Here is a 24,948-nt window from a genome sequence, read left to right as displayed (position 1 = left end):
ACCGCCTAAAACCGCTTGAAATTAAGCGGTTGACAATAACATTGTCAACCGCCGTCAAAACTAAAACAACATACGGGCATGCGCGCCCATACGTCACGATCAGCTGATGGCCAATCAGCTGATCGAAAAGGGTCGTGCGCATGGCAAACGTCACAACGCTATTTCCTGACCTCATCGGCGGCCAATTATGCGTGGCGCCATGAGGTCACCGCCAAATTTCAAAGTTAATTGGGCCACGTCGCAACGGGGCCCAAAATCCGCCCGGTATATAACGAGCCCAGCGAGAGGGCACGGCGAAGTCTCGCACTTTTCGCTTTCTATACCGCTTAATCTCACCGCTCAGTTAAACCGCAAAATATTATACGTCAACCGCTATTCTTCTCGGACTTTGATTTTCCGCACGCTCGATCTATCACGCCGCTCGCGATCTCCCGCGAGTTTAACCGCTTCGCTTGTCGCACCGCTCGTTGCACTGTACACTTGTCACGTTGAACTCTAATAAACTGTCGTTTTGTGTGAATATCACGAGTTTCACTGCACTGGCCTATCCTCCACGTTCGCGCAATCTCTTGCCGGATCCGCTCGCGAACATTTCTGGTCCTTCGAGCCGGATTCCATCATCCGCGTCCGCTGTTTCGTGAGTGATCCTCTCGTGCAGTTTGTGGAGTGAAGTGACCTCTGAAAAGACAAAAGAGATATTAGACATGAGTGCTGAAGTGAAGGTGCTGCTGGAAGCGCAGCACGACATTCATGGTCGGATCTCCCGCGCCGTGGACAATCTGAGGAAGATGGGCGTGAGCAACATCACCCGCGACGCCATCCAAGCTCGCCTCGGCATCCTGGACAATCTCTGGCAAAAAATGGAGACCCAGCATGAGCTCATTCGTGCGGCGCTGAAGGACAAGTATCAGGAGAGTGAGTACGCTGTATCTGATTTTATTGAAGTCGCGGAGAATACTTACGTGACACAACGTAGCACGCTGACCAGCTACGCTGAGAAGCTTAAGGGCGAAACGCCCGCCGCGCTCAGAGGCGAGCCGGACCACGATCGGGCTCCTAAAACCTCGTTGCCGCGCATCAAGCTTCCGACGTTTGCGGGATCTTACGAAGAATGGCCGTCATTCCGCGACCTCTTCCAATCAGTCATCGGGGCGAATGAGTCAGTCTCCGACATCGAGCGATTTCACTACCTCCGGTCTTGTGTCAAGGGAGCCGCTGAAAAATTGATAAAATCATTAACGGTGACCGGTGATAATTACCATCGCGCTTGGACGATTTTGAGCAAGCACTTCGAAAACAAAAGGGAGCTTATCCGTTCTAATTTCGCCGCGTTCACCTCCGTTCCCAAAATGAAGTGCGAGTCAGCGGGAGAACTCGGTCGCATTCACAACGCCGTAACGACCGCGGTGAACGCGCAGGAGAGTATAGGGAGACCCATCAACTCCCACGGTATGGATCTCCTCAATTTTCTCACCGTCGAATTGTTCGATTCGCGTACACGGATGGAATGGGAGTCCTCGACCTGCGACTCCACTGATCCGCCAGACCACGGCGCTCTCGTCAACTTCATCGCTAAGCGCATTCTCACGCTAAACGCCGCTAGGCCACGAGTATTGCAACCAAACTCCGATGGCGCGTCGCGAACCGCGAAAGCTCACCACACGAAGACCGGATCCGATCACTTGAAGTGCGCACTGTGCCAGGGGAAGCACACCCTCATGCAGTGTAACGACTTCAAGGCGAAGTCCGCGATAGACCGAAAGTCCTTTGTAGAGCAAGGTAGACTGTGCTACAACTGTCTCGGGAACCACATGATCTCCAAGTGCCAGTCTGTGAAGACCTGTCTGACGTGCAAGGGCAAGCACCATACTACACTGCACGACGCGTACACGTCGCCCTCCTCCAACGAGGTGAACGCCCTGTCTGCGATGCACTCCTCGTCTGAGCGTAAAGCGATCCTCCTCGCGACAGCTCGCGTGCACCTCACTGACCGCGCCGGGGATCTTCATCCGGTCCGAGCGATGCTCGATCAAGGATCCGAGGTGTCGATCATCTCCGAAGCACTGGTCCAACGGCTGAGACTTCCCCGCTCCCGCTCCTCAGTGTCCATAATCGGCATCGGCGAATCACGATCCGGGTCAACCCGCGGGAGAGTGGCACTCAGTCTCTCCTCGATGATCACCGGAGCCAAACTCAAGGCCGTCGCCTTCGTGTTACCGCGCCTGTCGGCCTATCAGGGTTCTTCGGTGAAGAACCTCCCCTCCTGGCCTCACGTTCATGGTCTTGAGCTCGCTGACCCCAGGTATCAGGAGCTCGATCCGGTAGAACTATTGTTGGGCGCGGAAGTCTGCTCAACCATCCTTGAAGTCGGCCTTCGCAAGGGTAGTCCTCAAGATCCCATTGCCCAGAAAACAGCCCTGGGATGGATCCTGTCAGGGGGGTCCAGCGCAGCACCCTTCCAAGGACCCCGTAACTCCTTGCAGTGCACTGTCGACCAAGAGCTCAATCAGCTTGTGCACAGCTTTTGGGAGCAGGAAAGGGAACTCCCCTCCTCCGGTGCCCTTAGACCGGAGGATCAAGAGTGCGAGACCCTCTTCATAAGTACTCACCAGCGGATGGCGTCCGGAAGATACGTAGTACGACTCCCGTTTTCTTCCCCGCCAACGTCGCTTGGTGGAACCCGTAAACCGGCTGAAAGTCTCTTGTCAGCGATGGACCTTCGGAGCAAGAGAGATCCTGAGTTCGGCGTCCGGTATCGGGAGTTTATGCAGGAGTACGAGGACCTGAAACACATGAGTCCTGTGAATACGGTCGGTACCGCAGGATGCTACCTACCTCACCACGGAGTCCTCCGCCAGTCCAACTCCTGCAGCAAGCTCCGCGTCGTCTTCAACGGGTCGCAACGTACCGCCTCGGGGGACTCCCTCAACCGACATCTGCTGATCGGCGCCAACTTGCTGCCAGCACTAGCTGATGTCCTCCTTCGCTGGCGCCGGCACCGCTTCGTGTTCGTCACCGACATCGAGAAGATGTTCCGGCAGATACTCGTCCACCCTGAAGATCGTCGCTTCCAGCGGATACTCTGGCGTCCAAAGGCTTCCGGCAAGATTCAAGAGTACGAGCTGAACACCGTGACCTACGGGCTCGCCTGTGCTCCGTTCCTCGCTGTCCGCACTCTCCACCAACTGGCGGCCGACGAGGAGGCACGAGCCCCAAAGGGAGCAACCGCTCTGCGCCATGACTGCTACATGGACGACGTGATCACCGGGTCGGACACCTTGCAGCACGCGGTCGCCCTGCAGACGGAGCTCCGAGAGCTCTGCACGGCGGGCGGGTTTCCGCTGCGGAAATGGGCCGCCAATAGCGAGGCCATCCTTGAGGGTGTTCCTCCCGATCATCGACTCAAACAGGCACACCATTCCTGGGAGAGCGAGGTACACTCCACCTTAGGCCTGCGTTGGCATCCAGCCAGCGACGACTTCTCCTTCGCCATCCAGCCTCGAAGCACTGGCGAATTCACTAAGAGGCGAGTCCTGGCGGAAACGGCACGGCTATTCGACCCCTTGGGATGGCTCACTCCTGTGATCATCCGCGCCAAGATCTTAATCCAGTCAGCATGGTTGAAAAGGCTGGACTGGGACTCTCCGCTCCCAGCGGAGGACGCTCAGTCTTGGCAGCGCCTCCTCTCCGAGCTCCATTTGCTGGAGCACCTCCGAATAAGGCGCTGGCTGGGTGTCATTCAACAGGATCCGACGGTCGAGATCCACGGCTTCGCCGACGCGTCTGAGCGTGGATACGCGGCCGTCGTCTACCTTCGCGTGTCCAGTACGGAAGAGACGTCCATCCACTTACTGGCCGCGAAAAGCAAGGTCGCGCCGATTAAGCCCGTGACGCTCCCACGGCTGGAACTCTGCGCTGCCTCCCTGCTGACCAATCTCGTTCACCACCTCCGGTCATCACTGGAGGTGTCGGCGCCAGTATATCTCTGGTCCGACTCCAAGGTTGTTCTCCACTGGATCAAGGGTCATGCTTCACGATGGAAAACCTACGTGGCCAATAGAGTGTCGCTGATCCAGGAGCGGCTCCCCGAAGCGCAGTGGCGACACGTCCCGGGTCAAGAGAATCCTGCCGATTGTGCTTCCAGAGGGATCGCTCCGAGGGATCTGCTGAACCACCCCCTATGGTGGCAGGGCCCCGGCTGGCTTCTCGGCGACTCGTCACTATGGCCAGCCAGCGACGAGGCATCAATGGTCAGCGTTCCTGAAACAAAAACCACGGTATTAACGGCCATCAGCAAGATCAGACCGGAGCCTGAAATACTCCTACAGTTCTCAACACTGCATAGGCTCTTACGTGTCTCTGCTTGGTGCCTTCGTTGGCGCCGGACCACTCGTCATCCTCCCAGCGTCGCACTGCTCTCGGACGAGCTCGACGCCTCCCTCATTCGCTGGCTGAGAATCGTCCAAGGGATCCACTACGCCGTTGAACTAACCGCCGTACGAGAGTCTCGCCCAGTGCCTCGCGGTAGCCACCTGGCCAGGCTGCATCCATTCATCGACGATGACGGGATCCTGCGCGTCGGCGGCCGCCTGAAACACGCAATACTCACGTACGATGAACGACATCCTATGATAGCGCCGCCCACTTCATGGCTCACCAAGCTCGTGATAGAGTCTTGCCATCGCCGGACGCTTCATGGAGGCACTCAGCTCACTTTGGGGCTCCTTCGCCTCCGCTTCTGGGTGCCGCAAGGTCGAGCCGTAATCAAGCGGACACTGCACCGGTGCGTGACATGCACCCGCTGGCGAGCCCACACTCCACGGCCCCTCATGGCCGACCTCCCTCGGGGGCGAGTCACTCCAGCACGCCCTTTCCTGAGGACAGGAGTCGATTACGCTGGCCCGATATTCCTCCGCACTTCCAAGGGGCGAGGACATCGAGCTCACAAGGCGTTCATAGCCGTGTTCGTCTGCCTCTGTTCCAGAGCCGTCCATCTTGAGGTAGTATCTGACTACTCCTCTGACGCCTTCCTCGCAGCATTCCGCAGGTTCGTTTCCCGTCGCGGACTGTGCGAGGAAATGTACTCGGACTGCGGAACTAACTTCATCGGAGCGGACAACCAACTCCGAGAATTCTTCCGCGCGTCGTCCTCCGACGGCCGTCGCATCTCTCGGGAAGTTGCCAAGGAAGGAATATCCTGGCGCTTCAATCCTCCCGCCGCGCCGCACTTCGGAGGCCTCTGGGAAGCGGCGGTGAAATCCATGAAACATCACCTGCGACGGGTGATAGGAGAGACTACGCTCACCTTCGAGGAGATGAGTACTCTTCTTTCACAAATCGAAGCATGTTTAAATTCTCGTCCATTGCAGGCTTTATCAGATGACCCCGACGACATCACCGCATTGACTCCAGGGCATCTCCTAATAGGCGCCCCTCTACTGGCGGTCCCAGAGCCTTCCCTAGCCGAACGGCCTCCGAACGCCCTATCCCGGTGGCAGCTGCTACAACGAATGCGTGACCACTTCTGGCAGCGATGGTCTCAGGAGTATGTCCACGCCTTGGCACCTCGATCAAAATGGCTCAACTCCGAGCCCGCTCCGGAGGTCGGAACATTGTGCCTCATTGTGCCTCATCCGCTCGGAGATCACCCCGCCTTCCCGATGGCCCCTCGCGCGAATACTCGCCCTGCATCCAGGAAGCGATGGCACGGTCCGCGTTGTGACTGTCCGCACCTCTACCTCGGATCTCGTTCGGCCAGTCGTAAAACTCGTCCTTTTACCGGGAGTCAAGGAGGCTCGCGCGTCCGTAGACGAATAATGCTCGGGCACTATTCTCCCCGCGTTGTGTAGAGTCTTGCGCGCCTCACTACATTGTACATAGTGTATATATCGTGTATATATTTTGTTTATTACAGCCGTCCGTCGTCCATCTCGCGTTCTCGCCGCGATTTCCTCATTCGCACATCACTAGTCACCCACTCACTGTACATTGTGCATCCCCGAGCGATGCACAATCGATCTCCATTAGTCATTGCACTTCACATCGCACTACTTCTCATTATTTCACTGTAAATATCACCGTATTTCACTACCGCAACTCTCAGTCTAGCGAAAGATAGAAATCAACTGAACAACACGTGTTGTCATATTGCGTCACACATTCCATTCATCGATCGCGATCCAGATACCGCCAATTGAATCGCTTGCGACATCTGTCCGTCCCCGTTCATACTCGCGAATTTCGTCACGCGCTGACGAGGCGGGCGGGATGTTCGAAATGCGTAATCGATCATCTCAATGTAAAATTTCGCGTTGCTAAAATCCGTATTTCAAATCTAACGGGCATCGAGAACTTTCTCGAGCCTTCGTTCGGTAAACAAAACTCGAACGTTCGAGTCACCGCTCGTTTTTTGCACCGCCTAAAACCGCTTGAAATTAAGCGGTTGACAATAACATTGTCAACCGCCGTCAAAACTAAAACAACATACGGGCATGCGCGCCCATACGTCACGATCAGCTGATGGCCAATCAGCTGATCGAAAAGGGTCGTGCGCATGGCAAACGTCACAACGCTATTTCCTGACCTCATCGGCGGCCAATTATGCGTGGCGCCATGAGGTCACCGCCAAATTTCAAAGTTAATTGGGCCACGTCGCAACGGGGCCCAAAATCCGCCCGGTATATAACGAGCCCAGCGAGAGGGCACGGCGAAGTCTCGCACTTTTCGCTTTCTATACCGCTTAATCTCACCGCTCAGTTAAACCGCAAAATATTATACGTCAACCGCTATTCTTCTCGGACTTTGATTTTCCGCACGCTCGATCTATCACGCCGCTCGCGATCTCCCGCGAGTTTAACCGCTTCGCTTGTCGCACCGCTCGTTGCACTGTACACTTGTCACGTTGAACTCTAATAAACTGTCGTTTTGTGTGAATATCACGAGTTTCACTGCACTGGCCTATCCTCCACGTTCGCGCAATCTCTTGCCGGATCCGCTCGCGAACAATTTCTTATAGTTTACGGCATAAATTACTAGTTACGGTCTGCATAAATCAAGCTTTATTAGTTACGCATTTCTTGAACCGAGAACTCGGACTAAGTTCTGTATCGTGGACATGTAACGTAGAACATTTTTAAGGCATTTGTATATAAAAATGTTTTAATCTTTAATCATAATCTTTGACTATACACGACCAATCATAGTGCATCGTAAGGCAAGCGAAATTATTACTACGTATTGTGATTGGTCAATTTCTTTGCGTTTCCTTTGGACGCGCTGAAAGCATTTTATCTTTGTTGCTCATTATATATTAAAGAAAGAGCATGATGCTGAGCGTCGCGAAAAGGAAGCCAGGATGTCACCATTCGTTATTTGTTGACATTCGTCAGTCCGTTGTCACAGTATAGTAGCCCAACTTTGGTAATTTCAGCATGGGTAAAAATGAATTGCACATGCGCGAACTTTGTAGGGAACCAATCACGGCAGTGACCTTCTGTTTCGCTTGCTCTCTCTTTATCTCTTTTTAACCTATTATACACCTTAACCTATTATACACACACTATACAGGACGAGACATCTGACATTGGGACATACACTATACTGGGTGATTTATTTGAAATATACAATTTCAGATCAGTCACTCAAAGATGCCGACAGAGAGTTGCATTACTGTACCGTGAGACGGTTACTGGCCTTGAACCGGTGCGGACATGTTTTACGTGTGTGTCCTTCGAACAAGAATTTTTGAGTTTAACTTCTTACGAGGACTTTAGCCGTAGACAAAATTTAAATCAGTTGTTGGCCTGAATATATTGATCGTTGTTCAGATCAATTACGGTCATAAAAAATGAAAAAAAAATATACTGTGCCATTGTCGACCTCTTATGAGGACGGACGTAATAGCAAATCAGGTTATTTTTAATTATTCCGTACACATACACACATGCACACATGCACACCCACAATTTTTAATTTAAATACATTAATTTTACTTAAGAGACTTTTTATTTTAATAAAATATCTTTCTAACATATAGGAAAATAGCAGGTTACGTGATTTTAAATTTTCAATGAAATTATTTCGAAAAGAATGATCAGTGACAAGAAATAGGATTTCTTTAATTTTTTCTTGCAACGATGAAGCCACGGTATGCAAATAATTGCTTGGAATAAGTGATTTGGCCATTAATAAATAAGACAGAACAGGTAATAAAAAATATATATATATATATGTGTGTGTGTGTGTGTGTGTGTGTGTGTGTGTGTGTGTGTGTGTGTGTGTGTGTGTGTATATACATATATATATATGTATATATATATACATATATATATATACATATATACATATATACATATATACATATATACATATATACATATATACATATATATATATACACATATATATATATACAATTACTATAAATGTATTAAATATTAATAAATAATTTAATATTAATCTTTTATTGTTTATCATAACAAAAATATATATAATAGATAAAAATAAATATAATAAATAATAACAATAAATAATAAAGGTAAATAATAATATTGATGTCTATATCTAGATGTCCATATCAATTTTAGCTTCTTCAAAATCAGAATATTTCTAATAATTTTAATTCGAAGTTAATATAATTAAAATAAGCAGTTTTATATACATATATAGTGCAAATAATAAAAAGATACTAAAACTTATTAATTTAAGTTCTATTAACACAATATGTATCGCATACTAAATTATAAATTGTTACTTCGCACAAACACACATACACACACACATACACACAATTTTTAATTTATTGTTAGATGCAATAATTTTACTCAACAGGCTTTTTATTTTAATAAAATATATTTCTCACATAAGTATAGGAAATATATCTCTCACATAAATATAATAAAATATATCACATAAGTATAGGATTTTAAGTTCTACAAATTGGTCCAGTACAACAAGAAGAAATTTAAAAGATATGTGTAATTATTAATTTTAATGCATTGGTTACATTAAAGTGCATTTGTTTTTAATATTAAAAATATTATAAATATATTTTTAATATTATATTAAAAAAGTATCATTTTAACAATATATTTCAGACAAGAAATATAATAAAAAATAATAAAAAGATATTCCTATTATAATATACATACATATGTAGAAACTATAAAAAAGAATAGAAAATATAAGGAAAAATGTATATCAAGAATATTTTTTATAAATATTTAAAAATTAAATATATTTATATATTATGTATATTTAAGTTAATACTATTTTTCTCTTTTTTCTACATTATCGATAAAATACACTATATATATTATATAATATTGATAATTTTATAATTAATAAAAATAAATATATTTAATAAATAAAATAAATATAATTAATAAAAATAAATAATTTATAATAAAATAAAAAAATTATTCCTTAAGGATATTACTCAAGAATGTAAAATTTCAAAAGTTTAATTTTCAATTCATATGTTGAAGTATTTCTATAACTGAGTGTACATGTATCCTTAAAAATCCATTAATTTTTATTTGTTTTAACTTTCTTTTTTTTCAGCAATGCAAATGAAGATCAGAAAAGCAAATATTTCTTATTTTGTTTTATATCAGAATCTTTTTGCTAAAAGCGAATGCTATAGTAACCTACAAATAATAGAAGTGCATCTGGTTGTACTTTTATAAAACAAAATATAAATACGAAATTACAATATTTACTATATTTTGGTGTTTTATTTGTCTAATACAACAAAATTGTAAAATAAAATTTCAAACATGGACAGTGATTCAGACATTTATTATGATTTGTGTGATACTCCTACGTTATATGTCTCACCGAGGGAACTTTTTGAAGTTATGCTACCTAATGATGGCACAATGTAAGTATTATCACAATAAATTGTTTTTTTTAATTTTTAACTTCATATTTATAAATTTGTTCTCATAAAGTTAATATTATTATTATATTTGTAAAATTATAATAATTATGAATGAAGAATTTATAATAAAATAAGTTATTGCGCAATGTCATATAATTAAGCTGATATATAAAAAACACATTAAAAGTTTTATTTAATTTTTTATTAATTTCTTATGTTTTAATACAAATATGTAATATTAATTATAATACATATATATTATAAATACAAATAATATTATAACAAATATAAAGTGTTAATTATTTTTATATATATTTTCAGATGTTTTATCGCTATGGTGGAAAGAGTCGATGGCAAAATTACTGTAAAAACTAAAAACGGTAATGTTGAACGTTGCCGAGTGCTTTTAACAAATAATATTGACTGGAAAGTTCAACTTACTATATGGGGCGATAATATAAATAGAGTAATACATAACTTCCAAACATCATTCGTAAGTTTTTGTCATAAAATTAAAATTATGTTTTATTATAAATATTTACTATAAATTAAAATACAAATTATGATAATAATGTTTTACTTTAATTTGTTATTGAATAAAAAGTAAAAGTATTAATTGTTATAGAATTTAATTTTATTTTTGTAAAATAATTTATAAAAATTTTTTAAAATTGTTTAGTTTTAATAATAAAAAAATATTTAATTACTTTAAAGGCCAAAACACATTTGCATTTTGGTTGAATACTTTATGTAGTTACTTTTGGAACAATCAATTTTCTTATGCATATGTGTTATATGTTATGCAAAAGTATGTACTCTAGTTCTAATTCATCTACATAATTTTTTTTATTTTATCCAAGTCTAATTTAGAATGACATTTTTTATAATTATTTAATAATCAGGCATATATATAAACCACAATGGAAATTAAAGTTAGAGAATTGCGAAAGAAAAGCTTCTTCTTTAATTTCCACTTTGTTTTATATTCATGATGTCTAGTTATTAAGTTATGAATAAAAAAAATCTTACTTTTAACCTTGAATTAAACAGGCGATTTAATTATTTTAAGTAATATAAAACTATTTTTTAAATAAAATATTTAAAAAACAACATACAATATTTTACAAAAATGTTTTTATTATTATTATAGGTAATACATATATCCGGAGCTTTTTCTCAGCCTCGTCATTCTATAAGTTTGGGAAATGTGATAATGGATTTAACACTAAAAGATTATACAATCGTAAATGTTATAGGAAAAATTCGAAATTCGGAGGAAATGCAATCTTATACATTAATTGATATTCAAAATATTTTAAATTCTCCAACGAAGTATGGTAAGTATAATTTTTTTTAAAAAGATGTACTATGTAAATGTAAAGTTTAATTTGACACATTTCTATTAAAACAAATTTATTAATTAAATAGAATACGTATATAAATAAATGTCAAGAATAGAACTGAAGAAGTATTTTAATTTTTATCAAAATAATTAGATGTATATCCTTTTTCTTATTTAATTTTTATTCTAATTATAGTGACTTTGGAAGCTTTCTTAAAACACGATTTTATTGAAGATACATTTGGAGAAATTACTTATATTTCATCAGTAGGAATCGGAAAATTTCGGTTTGAAATACGATGTAAAGATCGTAATGTTTTAAATAAATTTAGAGTAAAAACAAAGCTTCAAATATCTGGAATTTTGAAAATTGATAGAATGCCAAATTTTTTGCTTGTTGAGAATGTATCAGATATAAAAATCATACCAGGTACTATTACCGATGAAGAACTTTCGAAGGCAGTATTTCTTCCGAAAAGGAAAAGAAAATCCGAAAATGACATTATGGTATATTCTTTTATTCTATTTTCTTTCTTCTTCTTTTTTATCTTTGATTGTTTACTTATTCATTTTATTTCACTTTGAATATTTCCGCAAATTTAACAGTAAAATATTTATTAACTATTAGTTAAAATTATAATTTAATTTTAAAATTAACATTAATGTATCTATACATGCATTTAAGTTTTCTTCTCAATTTTTTATTTAATAACTTTTCTTTTAACTTTTCCTTTTAAATCTTATTTTTCAACAAGTTACACATTAGTTTTGAATTATATATTATATAATAAAGTACACAAACAAGATAAAAGTACATATAAAATAAAGTACACAAACAAAAAAAATATAACATACTTCTATTTTAAAAAAAATTAAATTATTAATTTTAATATTTTATTTATAGGAGTAATCCAAACATGAAAAGTAATCTTACAGCAATTTTATAGGAGTAATCTATTTTACAAGGTAAACATATATTTTTATAATATATAATATAATTGATATATTATATAAATATATTATATTAATATATTATATAATTGAATATTTAGTTAAAATTATTTAATGAAATGTAGTATGTCTTTCTTATATGCAAATTGCACTTTTGTTTTAATGTAATTCCTAATTTTTGTGTTAATAATTCTAGCTATCGATTTTAATTATTTTTCAATGCAATGAAATGTTTTGTTGAAAATTAAATTCCTTATAACTTTTGATTGTTTCATTGATTCAACTTTTTATATAAATCTTTAAACATATGTAACAACAATTTGTTTTTGTTAAATTCCTATCTAAATATCTTAAACGTAGATACTAAACATCCTTATAAATTAAAATATTTTAATGTTTCTCTTTTAGAAACAAACTTTTTCAATCTAAATAAACGAAATTAAAATTTAATGATTCAAAAAATGTACATAATCTTTGCAATCTTGCTTTTTAATTAATATAAATATTATCACATTTTGCAGAATTAAAATTGAATTTCCAATCCTTTTTTTACGATACATTCTTCAGAAATCCATTAATATATATTTGCTTTAACTTTTTTTTCCATAAAAAACAAAATTTCTTTTTTGTTTTATATCTTTTGTTTTCTAAACAAAAACATATAAATGTAGTAACCTACAAATAATACGAGATATTAGTTGTGCTCATAAAAAGTTTAAATTAATATACAAAAGTTAACATCAAAGTTTAATTATTGCATATTAATCATATTGTTGCAGTAATTGAGATAAAAAACAATTATTTGCATAATTAATAAAATAAAATACGAAAATAAAAATGACTTCAACACAAGAAAAAAAAGACATTGCAAAAAACGAGAACATGATCTTAAAGGAAATTACCGATTCAAATTTATTTACACACAAGGAAATTTTAGAGGATATTGTTGAAAACGATACAACTTTGTAAGTAAACAACTTTTTATTTTATTAATAATCACATAATTATAAAGAATAAGTATATATTATATAAAATCGATTGAAACTATAAAGCACATACATACATTTGATACAAATTTTATAATTTATAATGATATAATTTATTTATAAAAAAATCGTTTTAGATATTGCTTAAGAAAATTACGCGTCAAAATCAGAGTTGAATAATTTCATATTTGCACGTACACGCGCACAAATATACACGACTTTTAATTTAGATACATTAATTTTACTCAAATAAGCTTTGTATTTTAAATATTATAAAATATGTTTTTCATTTTACAGTGAAATAACAGGTTATGTGAGTTCAATCTTTCAAATAAAATCATATGAGAAGAATGACAAGAAATGGGATCTTTTTAACTTTATTTTAAGTACCGGCGAAACCACTATACAAGTCACTGCTTGGAATAATTTGGCTTTTAAATATGCGAGCTTAATAACTAAAACAGAACGGGTAAGATATTTATTTATACACACACACACACACACACACACAAATATATATATACATATATAATTACTATAAATCTCTACTTAATATTAATAATTTATTATTAATTCTTTATTATTTATTCAACAATAAAAATAAATATAACAAACAATAACGATAAATAAGATAGATATACATGTTAACAACAATGAGTTTATTGATTGTATAAACTTCTTCGTTAGAGTCAGAATTCTTTTAATAATTTTAATTTGAAATTACAATAATTAAAATTAATCTTAGCACTTCTTTTTAGATGTATTGTATATATTTAATTGATACCAAAATTTAGCAATTTATATTTCGTTAGCGCTTTATCGCACATACTAAATTGATATCGATAGTATGTTTTTAATTCTAGTCAAATTACTTTTACGATTTCAATGAAAAGTAAATAGATAAATAAAAATATAAAAAAAATAATTTTATATGTTATTATATAACACTTAGATAGAAAAGTCTTAGTTTGGTAATAAATGCCATAATATGATTTTGCAAAATGCACATTTTTTCTTAAAAAGAATTTTCTAATTATAAGTTAATAAATATTTTAGATAATTTTAAAGAAAATTGTTTCGAAATAATTTTACAATAATATACAATGTACAGAAAGTCTGAGACCATCCGTACACCTCTTTTATCTCAGAAACAAAGCATTTTAGAGAAAAATGTTTCAGACAAAAGTTGTATGATTTCGAGGGGAACATAAGATGGTTTAACCTTGGATAATCTTTTGAAGGCCATGTATATTACAAGATATTTTGTATTTTATGTTAAAAATAATGCAATTTTGAAGCCTTATAATCGAAAATCATTAAATGAAAAAAATATTTTGTCATAGTATTTTGAAAAGCTCTCTCGAAATAAGCTGCAAGAATATGCAATCAAAAATAGAGTGTTCCATTTAAAAAAATGACCATATAAAATCATGACCATATATGACTTACAAACAACTATGCAAGATCAAATCAATGACACCTTATATATCCCTAGAAATTATCCAATTTTTATCTGAAACATTTTTCTATAAAATGCTCTATTTCCGAGATAAAATCTTCCAATTTCTTTTTCGAAATTTTCATTTAAGAATACTCTAATAATAATTGTATAATTTTATGCTGTAACAATTTTCACAACTGCAAACTTAGTTTCTAAAATGTATTCACCAAAAATAATGTGCTAAGATAATTCTTGCTAATACTGTAATTATATTATTTTAGGTGTTAATTTTAAGTAGATTACTACATATTACAATAATTAAATTTAAAATGGTTTCAAATTTTAAAATTCTAATATGATATATTATATCTTATATTTTAAAATTACTAAAATTTTTTTACATGTTTTTTTATCTGGATGAAAAAAAAATAAAAAAGATATAAATAAACAATAAAGAAAAAATATGTGAGAAGTACAAAGTTTTTGACAAAAGCCATATTTATGCAAAAATTTATGAAAATTTAACAATAATATCAATAATATCATTTTAGTAAATAATCAAGAGTATATAGTATTAACTTTAATAACATTATCACATATCAATTTTTCCAAGATTATTATAATAATTTAAAAAATTTACTGAATTACAGGTTTATACTTTCCAAAATGTAGTACCTAAAATTCCTGTAAAAAAAGAGTTTTTACATAATGCATCTTTTCCGTTTGAATTGCTAATTCGAACTTGTACCATTGTCATACCATTGGGAATTTATAAAATTCCACGCCAAATTGAAGAAATTTCATTAATACAAATGCGTCATGCTAGAGCAAAGAATGGTGTAATAATAGGTAATAATAATAATAATAATAATAAGTAATAATAATAATAATAATAATAATAATAATAATAACAATAATAATAATAACAATAATAATAATAACATAATAGATAATTTGCTATTAAAGAAATTACAAATTATCCAAATTAATTATTAAAATATTTTACTGTATTTGCAGAAATGATACATTATATTAAAATGGTTTTTAAAAAACCATTAAATAATAATTTTTATATTGGAGCAATCACAGATGGTTATTACACACTATGTGTTTTAATAACAAACGACGGAGAATTTAAAGATGAATTTACTTATGGTTCAAAAATCAAAATAACAGGAAGAATGCGAATATCTGAAGACAAACCCCCATATCTTTCAATTTCTTCAATAAACAATGTTAAATTATTTAACGAAGAAAAGATGCCATTTTTAAAAACTTTAGACGGATATCATCCAATTCCTTAAAAAACATTCGGTAAGTTAATTTTCTTAAGAAAGTTGTTTATTAATGTAAACTTTTTTAAGAAAGTTGTTTATTAATGTAAATGAAATAAAATAGGTTAATTTACTAATCTTAATTTTATATATTAAAAATAAAATATTAAACTTTTTGTTAAAACATAAAATTTAAATTAATTGCAGGTTTTTTTGAACAAATTAAAATATATACTCTATATGATAATTTTAATAAAATATTAAATTTTTTTAATATAAAACTCAAATTATTACAGGTTTGTTTGTTTTTATAAATTAAAATAGATACTCTATATATTTATCAAAAATACAAAACAATGCTGACACTCTTGAACAGAAGTGCCGCATGCCTTAATAATGTGTTCAGCATGTTTGATGGCGTATAATATGACGTATAATATGGCGTATAATATTACAATATAGAATACTCCTGTAAGATTACAATATAATTATTACTGTGTTTTATCTATGTTAGAAAAATCTATATTATAATATAGAATATTGCTGTAAGATTACAATATAATTATTACTGCGTTTTATCTATTTTATCTATGTTAGAAAAATTTATGTTCTTACTGTTTATATTATGCAATAAATGTCATCATGTTCGTATAAATACAGTTAAATTTATACTGCGTTTTTATCTATGTTAAAAGAATCTATATTATAATATAATTATTATTGCGTTTTATCTATGTTAGAAAAATCTATATTATAATATAGAATACTGCTGTAAGATTACAATATAATTATCTATGTTAAAAAATTTATACTTTTTGCAATAAAATGTTTGTATAAATGCAGTTAAATTTATAGAATTTGCAATTATAATCTGATAATCTTATAATCTGTTTTTTACTCTAAAATATTATATTTTACACGCAATAAAGTTTATATAAGCACAAGTTGTATTTATTTATAAAATTTACACACACACATACATAGATGCATACAAACATACATACAAACCGCATATATTTTTTCTCTGTTCCTTTATCTTTTCATATTATTTTCTATTCTCTAGTATTATTTCTCCCTCAATAATTTTTATTCAAATTACTTTTTTCTTTAAAATAATTTATAGCACAACATAATTACTAAAAAAATTCATTTGCTACTTTTTTGAACTGTCAAATGAGTGCCACCTGATTCGCAATCCGTACCAGATTTACATCGTCACATCGCGAAATCGAGACGGCCAATCACAAACGGAATAAAGCGACAACAATGCAAACGCCAATTCACGATCCCACAGCAATTTTTAAAGAGGACTATCACGCAGCGCGCGCTAACGCGCGCGGCTTTTTTTCTACGCATTTAATTTTAATTATTTTTATTTTAAAATATTCATCCCATTCTCTCATTTCTATATTTCTCCCTTAACTAATTCCTTTTCCTCTTCTCATTATTCATCATTTTCATATTTAACCCCTTCGAAGTATCACTGTCAAATATCGAACTAAACTTTTATAACTTACTGTACCCAAATCATCAAATTGGTCAATGTTCATTCTTATTCAATTCGACCACTAATCATGTACACGGAAAAGAGACAACAATACGTGCGATATATACCGACTTAAATTTAATTATTAAACAATTACTTATGTTAAAATAAATTTGTTTAATTTTTAAGTTAAAATTTAATAGTTAGTATTAATTAACTTTATTATTTATTTTAAAAAATAATTTTAATTTTTGTTAAAATTCTTTTAAAATAAAAATTTAAAGCAAAAATATAGAAATATTAATATTATTTGTTAATGGCAAGTGCGTGGGATCATTTGGAGACAATTTTTCTTCAAAAATATCGAGAAAAGTTATGATTTTTTGTATGTTTCTAGTTTTTGCTATCATATATTTTTGCAACTAACAATAAGCTTTAAATTAAAATTTTATTAAACTCTACTTGAAATTAATAAAAGAATGTGATTTTGTTAATAATTTATTTCCATAAGATTTAGATTGTGAGAAAACCTTTATTTTTACTCCATTCTAACTCGACAATTATTGGTATCTTGAAGTTTTTACTGAAAAAAAAAATCGATGATATATGTAACTTAGTTTAGTACAATTAATGTTTTTCTAATGTATATTAATAATTAAAATAAAATTCTTTATTTATAATTAAAATTCTTTAATATATATTATATGTGTACTTTTTATAATAATTTGAAAATTTAATAGAATGACATAAATGTTATTCTTCAATTTAAAAAATTAAAATTGAAATTATTTATTTAATTTTAATTAATTAATTAATTTTATCATTTTTTATTATTATTATAACATAATCATATGTCATATATTAATTTGTTTTGTTTCATTAATCAAGTATTTCTTTATAAATATAATTTTTTATTTTTTTGTTCGCATTATTATCTTTTAAATAAACTTTCAACGAATCCCAAGAACGAACTCGTGAAAATGCGACATACAGTTGTCCATGACTGAAAATATATTTTCGAAGATCAATTGCAATTTTATCGAAAGTCTGTCCTTGTGATTTATTTATGGTCATAGCAAATGCCAATTTTACTGAAAATTGTTTTCTTCTGAATGTAAATGGATATATATTTTCGCAATACAAAGTGATACGATTAAGAAAAACAATTTCTCCAATTTTATTACCTGTTAAAATTTCACAACGCAATAAATTATTATCTAAATCTAAAATTAATAATCTTGTACTATTACATAAACCTTCATTGATACTAAAATTTCTAATAAGCATGACAATAGTGTATTTTCTTAAATGTAATTTATATGGTGGAAGACATGTTGGATTTAAAGAGTTGAGATATTCTATCGGAATTGCTTCATATATGATTATCTCCAGTTGTTTCAAGAGTATCTATACTTGTATAAACTCTTTCTGTCGTTTCATTCAATAAATTTACTACTTTTTCGTTTATTTCTTCAACATCGACATTTCTTGCAGATAATATAACGTAATTAATCATAATTTGATATTGTTCACGTTTTATAATATCTTCATACATGTCTTTAACTATGTTCGAATTTGCATTTGCTATATATTTTTCTGGAATACAAATATTTTCTGAATGATCATTTAAAGAACCATTACCTAAATTTAGTAAAAATTGTGCAAATTCTTTTTCCTGTGGTAAAGTTCTCATATTTTGTGTAAATGAAAATATCTTAAATTGCTTCCAAAGAATACTAAATTTTATCGATAAATTTATAATTTCATAAAGCGTTACTTTTTCTTTAACGGGTAATAATTGTCTGAAATCCCCACCAAGAAGAACAATTTTACCACCAAAATATAAATCATTTTGCATTATATCACGTAATGTTCGATCCATTATTTCTAATACATAGCGTGGTGCCATAGGGGCTTCGTCTATAATGAATACATCTACAAGTTTTAAATTTTTAGCTTCTTTAGATTGAACTTTAATGTTCGATGTAGAATCGCTGAAAAGAGATACAGGTAACCCAAAAATTTTGTGCATTGTTTTTCCATTTGGAAGTAATGTTGCAGCAATACCGGTAAATGCCATCGTAGTAACTATTTTGCCTCTACTTTTAAGCAGATAATAGAAGGTTGTATAAATGAACGTTTTACCAGACCCACATGGATCATCAATATAAAAATATTTCTCAATATTATTATTTGTTGTTGTTATTAAAATAGTATCAACAATTTCTTTTTGTTCTGTATTTAATTGTTCATATCGTCGCATATCTATTGATGTATCTTCTTCAATCTGTTCTTCATTATTTATTTCTTGTTCTTCTATTTCTTGTTCCATTTCAGGAAAATTAGCAATATTTGATCCTTCTTTTTGAAGTAAATTAATAATATGATTATAAACTTTTTTCATTCCTATTATAGATCCAAATCGTCTTATATAATCTTCTGACATATCTTTTTTAAACTCATCCCATAACTTTTTCGGATGAACTGATTGACAATGAATTAAAATTCGTACGAATAAATTTCGAAGTCGTCTTGGCATCATCCAAACTTTTGCTTCATTCATTGCACGATACCATTCATCATCATCTTCTATAAGTCCTAATGCTAAACATGCGGCAGTGAAAGTTTGTATTTCGTTATTAACTGTTTTTAATTTTTGAAAACTTGTAGTTCCTTTAACAGTAGTAAAAATATACATAAATGAAACAATTCTATCTGAAAAGTAAAGTATTTTTGACGTCTCTCCCAGCGATTAATAATTCTGCCATTAATTTTAATTTTTTTAAATATATAATGAGATGGAATATCACTGTATAAATATTGTTTTGCTTCTTCATCTCGAGCATTTAATTCAAAATAATCTAATAACATTGTTATTCGTTCTACAGCAGATCTTATCGTATCATTATTAATATTATCATCGATTATTACATTATGTTCATTTAGTAAATGAACTGGTAAACGAAATAAAGCGTGACTTTTTTTTTGCAAAGATTTACTTAAAATACGCCAAGATGCTTCCATGGGTCCAACATAACGAGCTTCAATAAAATCTTGAATTTCATCATGATTTATAGTTTTATCTACATTTTCTCCAATAACTACGGATGCAGAATCATGACCTTTATAAATATATTTATATAAATATTTTACAGATCGTATACTCGAAACTATTTCAACATTAATATAACTATTGAATAAAAGTAAGAGCGTTGGATTAAATGGAACAACATATAGATTATCAACAACATATCGTCCAGGTCTTTTGTATAGCAATCCATTATTTCTTCGACGATATTGCGGATAACCATCTTCATCCATAATCGTTTCAGATTGAAATGGTTTTGGAAAATGTTTCGAGCATTTATTATTTATCAAACACCAATCTCCACATGGTCCATGAATCATATGTTTCATTACAATATTATGTAAACTTTTATTTTCATTAGAATCAGGAATTTCTGCAGAAAAAAATTTATCAACTATTTCAGCATTTGCTATTTTATAATTCTGTTTTAAGGTAATCAACAAATGTATATGTGGCAATCCACGTTTTTGAAATTCTATTACATAAACATATGCCAAAACTTCAACAAAAATTTTTTGTCTAACAATAATATCGATTAAATAATCTTTTTTTATATTAAATACTCGAACACATATATCTGACCTATCTGCAGGTTGTTGATTTGGAAGTAAATTTTCTTTAATTTCGCGCCAATTTGGATTACAAGTCATAGTAACAAAGATATTTGGTTTTCCATATTTCCGAACAATAGCCATAGCATCTTGATAATGTTGCAACATATTACGCGGTGAGCTTACAAATGTCGATGGAAGTATAATCATTTTTCCAATATGAGCATTATTATTATTGGCGGTGTTTGCTAAATAATTAATTAATCCTTGATAAATCTCAGCTCGTAATCGTTTTTTATTCTGTTTACAATAACTAATTCGATCTTTTTCAATTTTTATACAACTATCAACAAGCCATTGTTGAAATAATCGTCTTCCCATAATGAAAATATTAAAATTATCACGTATAGCTATGCAATATTTTACATGCAGCTCTACTTAATCGTTTATTACAATTTTTACTTTGTAAATTATCATGCTTGATTACCATATGGATAGAATAATGGATAAATCCATGGTTATACATTTGGATTCATTGTATTGACTTATTGTAATGTTTTATTATTTTTGTTATATATTGTTACATAAGTTTCCGGAATTTCACCATCTGCCGTAGTAGAAAAAATAGCTGCAACTTCATTTACTCTTTGCACATTGTATCGGCCACGATCAATGTCTTTTTTTGTCAAAAATCCCAATTGTAATTCACATATATTATTATTATCACATATATTATTATTTTCAGTTATTTGTTATTGCATTTGAATTTCTTTATGCATCATTAGATATGATTCTGCAAAAATATTATTCGTACGCATTGTATTATCTATTGAATTTAAAATTTCTTTATCAAGATTAGAATTTCGATGTAACCGACACACTGTTGCTTCATTAATATCCACAATAAAAAGTTGACCATAACTTGGCATTTCATTAGGTGAAGGATACAATGCAGATGACACAGAAAGATGCGACCTGTTCAGTTGGACACAGGAATAAGGGACCTCTTCAGTTGGACACAGAAAGATGCAACTTGTTCAATTGGACACAGGAGTAAGCAATCTGTTAAGTTGGACACAGAAAAATGCAAGCTATTCAGTTGGACACAGAAAAATCCAACATATTCAGTTGGACACAAAAGGATGCAACCTGTTCAGTTGGACACAGGAATAAGCAACATGTTCAGTTGGACACAGAAAGATGCAACCTGTTCATTTGGACACAAGAATAGGCAACCTATTCAGTTGGACTCAGAAAGATGCAATCTGTTCAGTTGGACACAGAAGGATGCAACCTGTTCAGTTGCACAAAGGAATAAGCAACATGTTCAATAGGACACAGAAAGATGCAACCTATTCAGTTGCAAACAGGAATAAGCAACATGTACAGTTGGACACAGAAAGATGCAACATGTTCAGTTGGACACAGAAAGATACGACCTGTTCAGTTGGACAAAGGAATAAGCAACTTGTTCAGTTGGACACAGAAAGATGCAACCTTTTCAGTTGAACACAGAAAGATGCAACTTGTTCAATTGGACACAGGAGTAAGCAACCAATTAAGTTGGACATAGAAAGATGCGACCTGTTTAGTTAGGTACAGGATTAAGCAACCTGTTCAGTTGGACACGGAAAGATCCAACCTGCTCAGTTGGACATAGGAATAAGCTACCTATTCAGTTAGACACAGAAAGAAGCAACCTGTTCAGTTGGACACAGGAATAAGCAACCTGTTCAGTTGGACACAGAAAGATGCTAGCTATTCAGTTAGACACAGAAAGAAGCAACCTGTTCAGTTGGACACAGGAATAAGCAACCTGTTCAGTTGGACACAGAAAGATGCAACCTGTTCAGTTGGACACAGAAAGATGCGACCTGTTCAGTTGGACACAGGAATAGGCAACTTATTCAGATGGACACAGAAAGATGCAATCTGTTCAGTTGGACACAGAAATAAGCGGCCTGTTCAGTTGGACACATAAAGATGCAACCTATTCAGTTGACCACAGTAAGATGCAACTTGTTCAATTAAACACAGGTATAAGCAACCTGTTCAGTAGGACACAGAAAGATGCAACTTGTTCAGTTGGACACAGAAAAATGTAACTTGTTCAGTAGAAATAAATGCTTTTTTTCCGGACAGCGCACGACTATGCGACGTACAAACGAGAAATAAACCCTTTTTTTCCTGATAACGTGCGACGATGCGAACTACTGAACTAACTAGAAATAAACTCTTTTTTTCCAGATAGCGCACTACTATGCAACATACAAACGAGAAATAAACGCTTTTTCACGGATAGTGTTACATCTTACTTTTCAGTTTTCCGTAACTCGTCTCTCACTCTCTGATTCAAGGATCAGACCTGCTTGGCTCATCATGTAGACGAGCGAGGTGTGTCTTCCAATTTATCTTTTGAGGCAACCTGCGCTATACCTCGGGATCGCCGAGAGCTCTATCTGCTTTTTGAAGGATTGTGCGTGTCAAGAAATAGGAGATTATAATTGAGATATGTATTCTATTCTCCTTTTATTTGTCCTTGCCACAGTATTTAGTAAATTAATTTGCTTTTGGCAGATTCCACCGCTGCCACCAAATTATATTATGTTTATTTTATTATTCGTCGTATTTTGAATATAACTCTGTACTTTCTTCACTACTAATATAATGTATTGAATAGTCGACGGTTTCATCAGACGAGCCTTCTTCGTCTGGCAAAATGTGTAAAAGACTAGAGCTCGGTGAGAATTCTCTTGAATAATTGGGCGAATTTGTAGGCTCAGGATTGGAGAATAGCTGGGGCCGCTGTATGGCGTTGATGGAGGAGAGGATATAGCTTCCGGTTCCTGTTCGTGTAATTGCTATGTAATTGCTTGTGTTGCTCCTTGCGTGTAAACAAACATCACTTTTAGGGAGTTATAACTACGATTGTTACTAAACCTGATTAATGTTGCTGTGTAAACGTACTCATTGTAGACGCTTAAGGCCTTTGCACGTACAAAAATTTTAGTCGTAACCGTAAGGTCATAAGACAACTGATCAATCACAGTTAATTATTAACAATTAATAAATCTCGATACTACACCTGGAACATGAAAAGACAGCGTTCTCTATTGGAAATAATTTGTAGTAATTTACCATTATGCCTTTCGGCTTATGTAATGCTCCTGTCATTTTTGAATATTTAATGGAGAAGGTATTACAGCAGTTGATATTTAAAATATGTTTAGTATATCTAGATAATGTTATCATTTTCAGTGGCACTTTCGAAGAAATGTTGGGTCATCTCAGACAAGTCTTTTTGTGATTACGCATGGCTAATTTGAAATTGAATCCGAAGAAGTGTTTTTTCTTCAGGAGAGAAATTAAATATTTAGGACATGTGATTTCCGAAAGGGGGATAACAACAGATCCTGAAAAGATTTCTTCCATTAAGGATTGGCTAATTCGCCACTCGCACCAAAAAGCAAGTTTGTAGCTTCCTGGGATTCTGTTCTTATTATAGAAAGTTTGTCAAAGGATTTTCTCTGATAGCAAAACCGTTATTTTCATTAATTGAGAATGTCAGGGGAAATTTGTTTGAACAGAGCAAATGTGATACCGCTTTTAGAGAATTGAAAAAAACGTTTGATATCTTCTTCAATTTTATTTTTTCTCAAGGATGAGCGATTTATCCTTGACTCCGATGCTTCAAATCATGGGATTAGTGCTGTATTATCTCAAGTTCAAGATGGAATAGAGAAAGTCATTACTTATTTTAGTCGTGTTCTCAGCAAGACGGATAAGAATTATTGTTACGTATCGGAAGTTGCTCGCTGTGGTGAAATCCATGAAAAGTTTCCATCATTACTTATACGGGAATAAGTTTACGATCAGAACTGATCATATTTCCTTGCGTTGGTTATTATCATTTAAGAATCTGGAAGTTCAGTTAGCCCGATTGATGGAA

At 34.4% G+C, this 24,948-nt stretch overlaps 2 protein-coding genes across 2 annotated transcripts; both read left to right on the top strand.

The window, feature by feature from the left end:
- The first annotated feature begins 704 nt into the window (after positions 1-704).
- On the top strand, positions 705-2,740 carry LOC112638203. Its single transcript, XM_025409412.1, has 2 exons — positions 705-2,581; positions 2,710-2,740. The coding sequence occupies exons 1-2, from the start codon at positions 705-707 to the stop codon at positions 2,738-2,740; spliced, it is 1,908 nt and encodes a 635-aa protein (XP_025265197.1).
- Positions 2,741-3,029: 289 nt separating this feature from the next.
- On the top strand, positions 3,030-22,056 carry LOC112638202. The gene is made up of 2 exons (XM_025409411.1): positions 3,030-5,603; positions 21,937-22,056. Exons 1-2 carry the CDS (start codon positions 3,030-3,032, stop codon positions 22,054-22,056), a joined length of 2,694 nt encoding a protein of 897 aa, XP_025265196.1.
- The last annotated feature ends 2,892 nt before the right edge of the window (positions 22,057-24,948 follow it).

The sequence above is a fragment of the Camponotus floridanus genome, unplaced genomic scaffold (assembly GCF_003227725.1).
Source record: "Camponotus floridanus strain SB8 unplaced genomic scaffold, Cflo_v7.5 scaffold261, whole genome shotgun sequence".
NCBI classification, from domain to species: domain Eukaryota; kingdom Metazoa; phylum Arthropoda; class Insecta; order Hymenoptera; family Formicidae; genus Camponotus; species Camponotus floridanus.
This window is presented reverse-complemented; position numbering and strand designations above follow the sequence as displayed.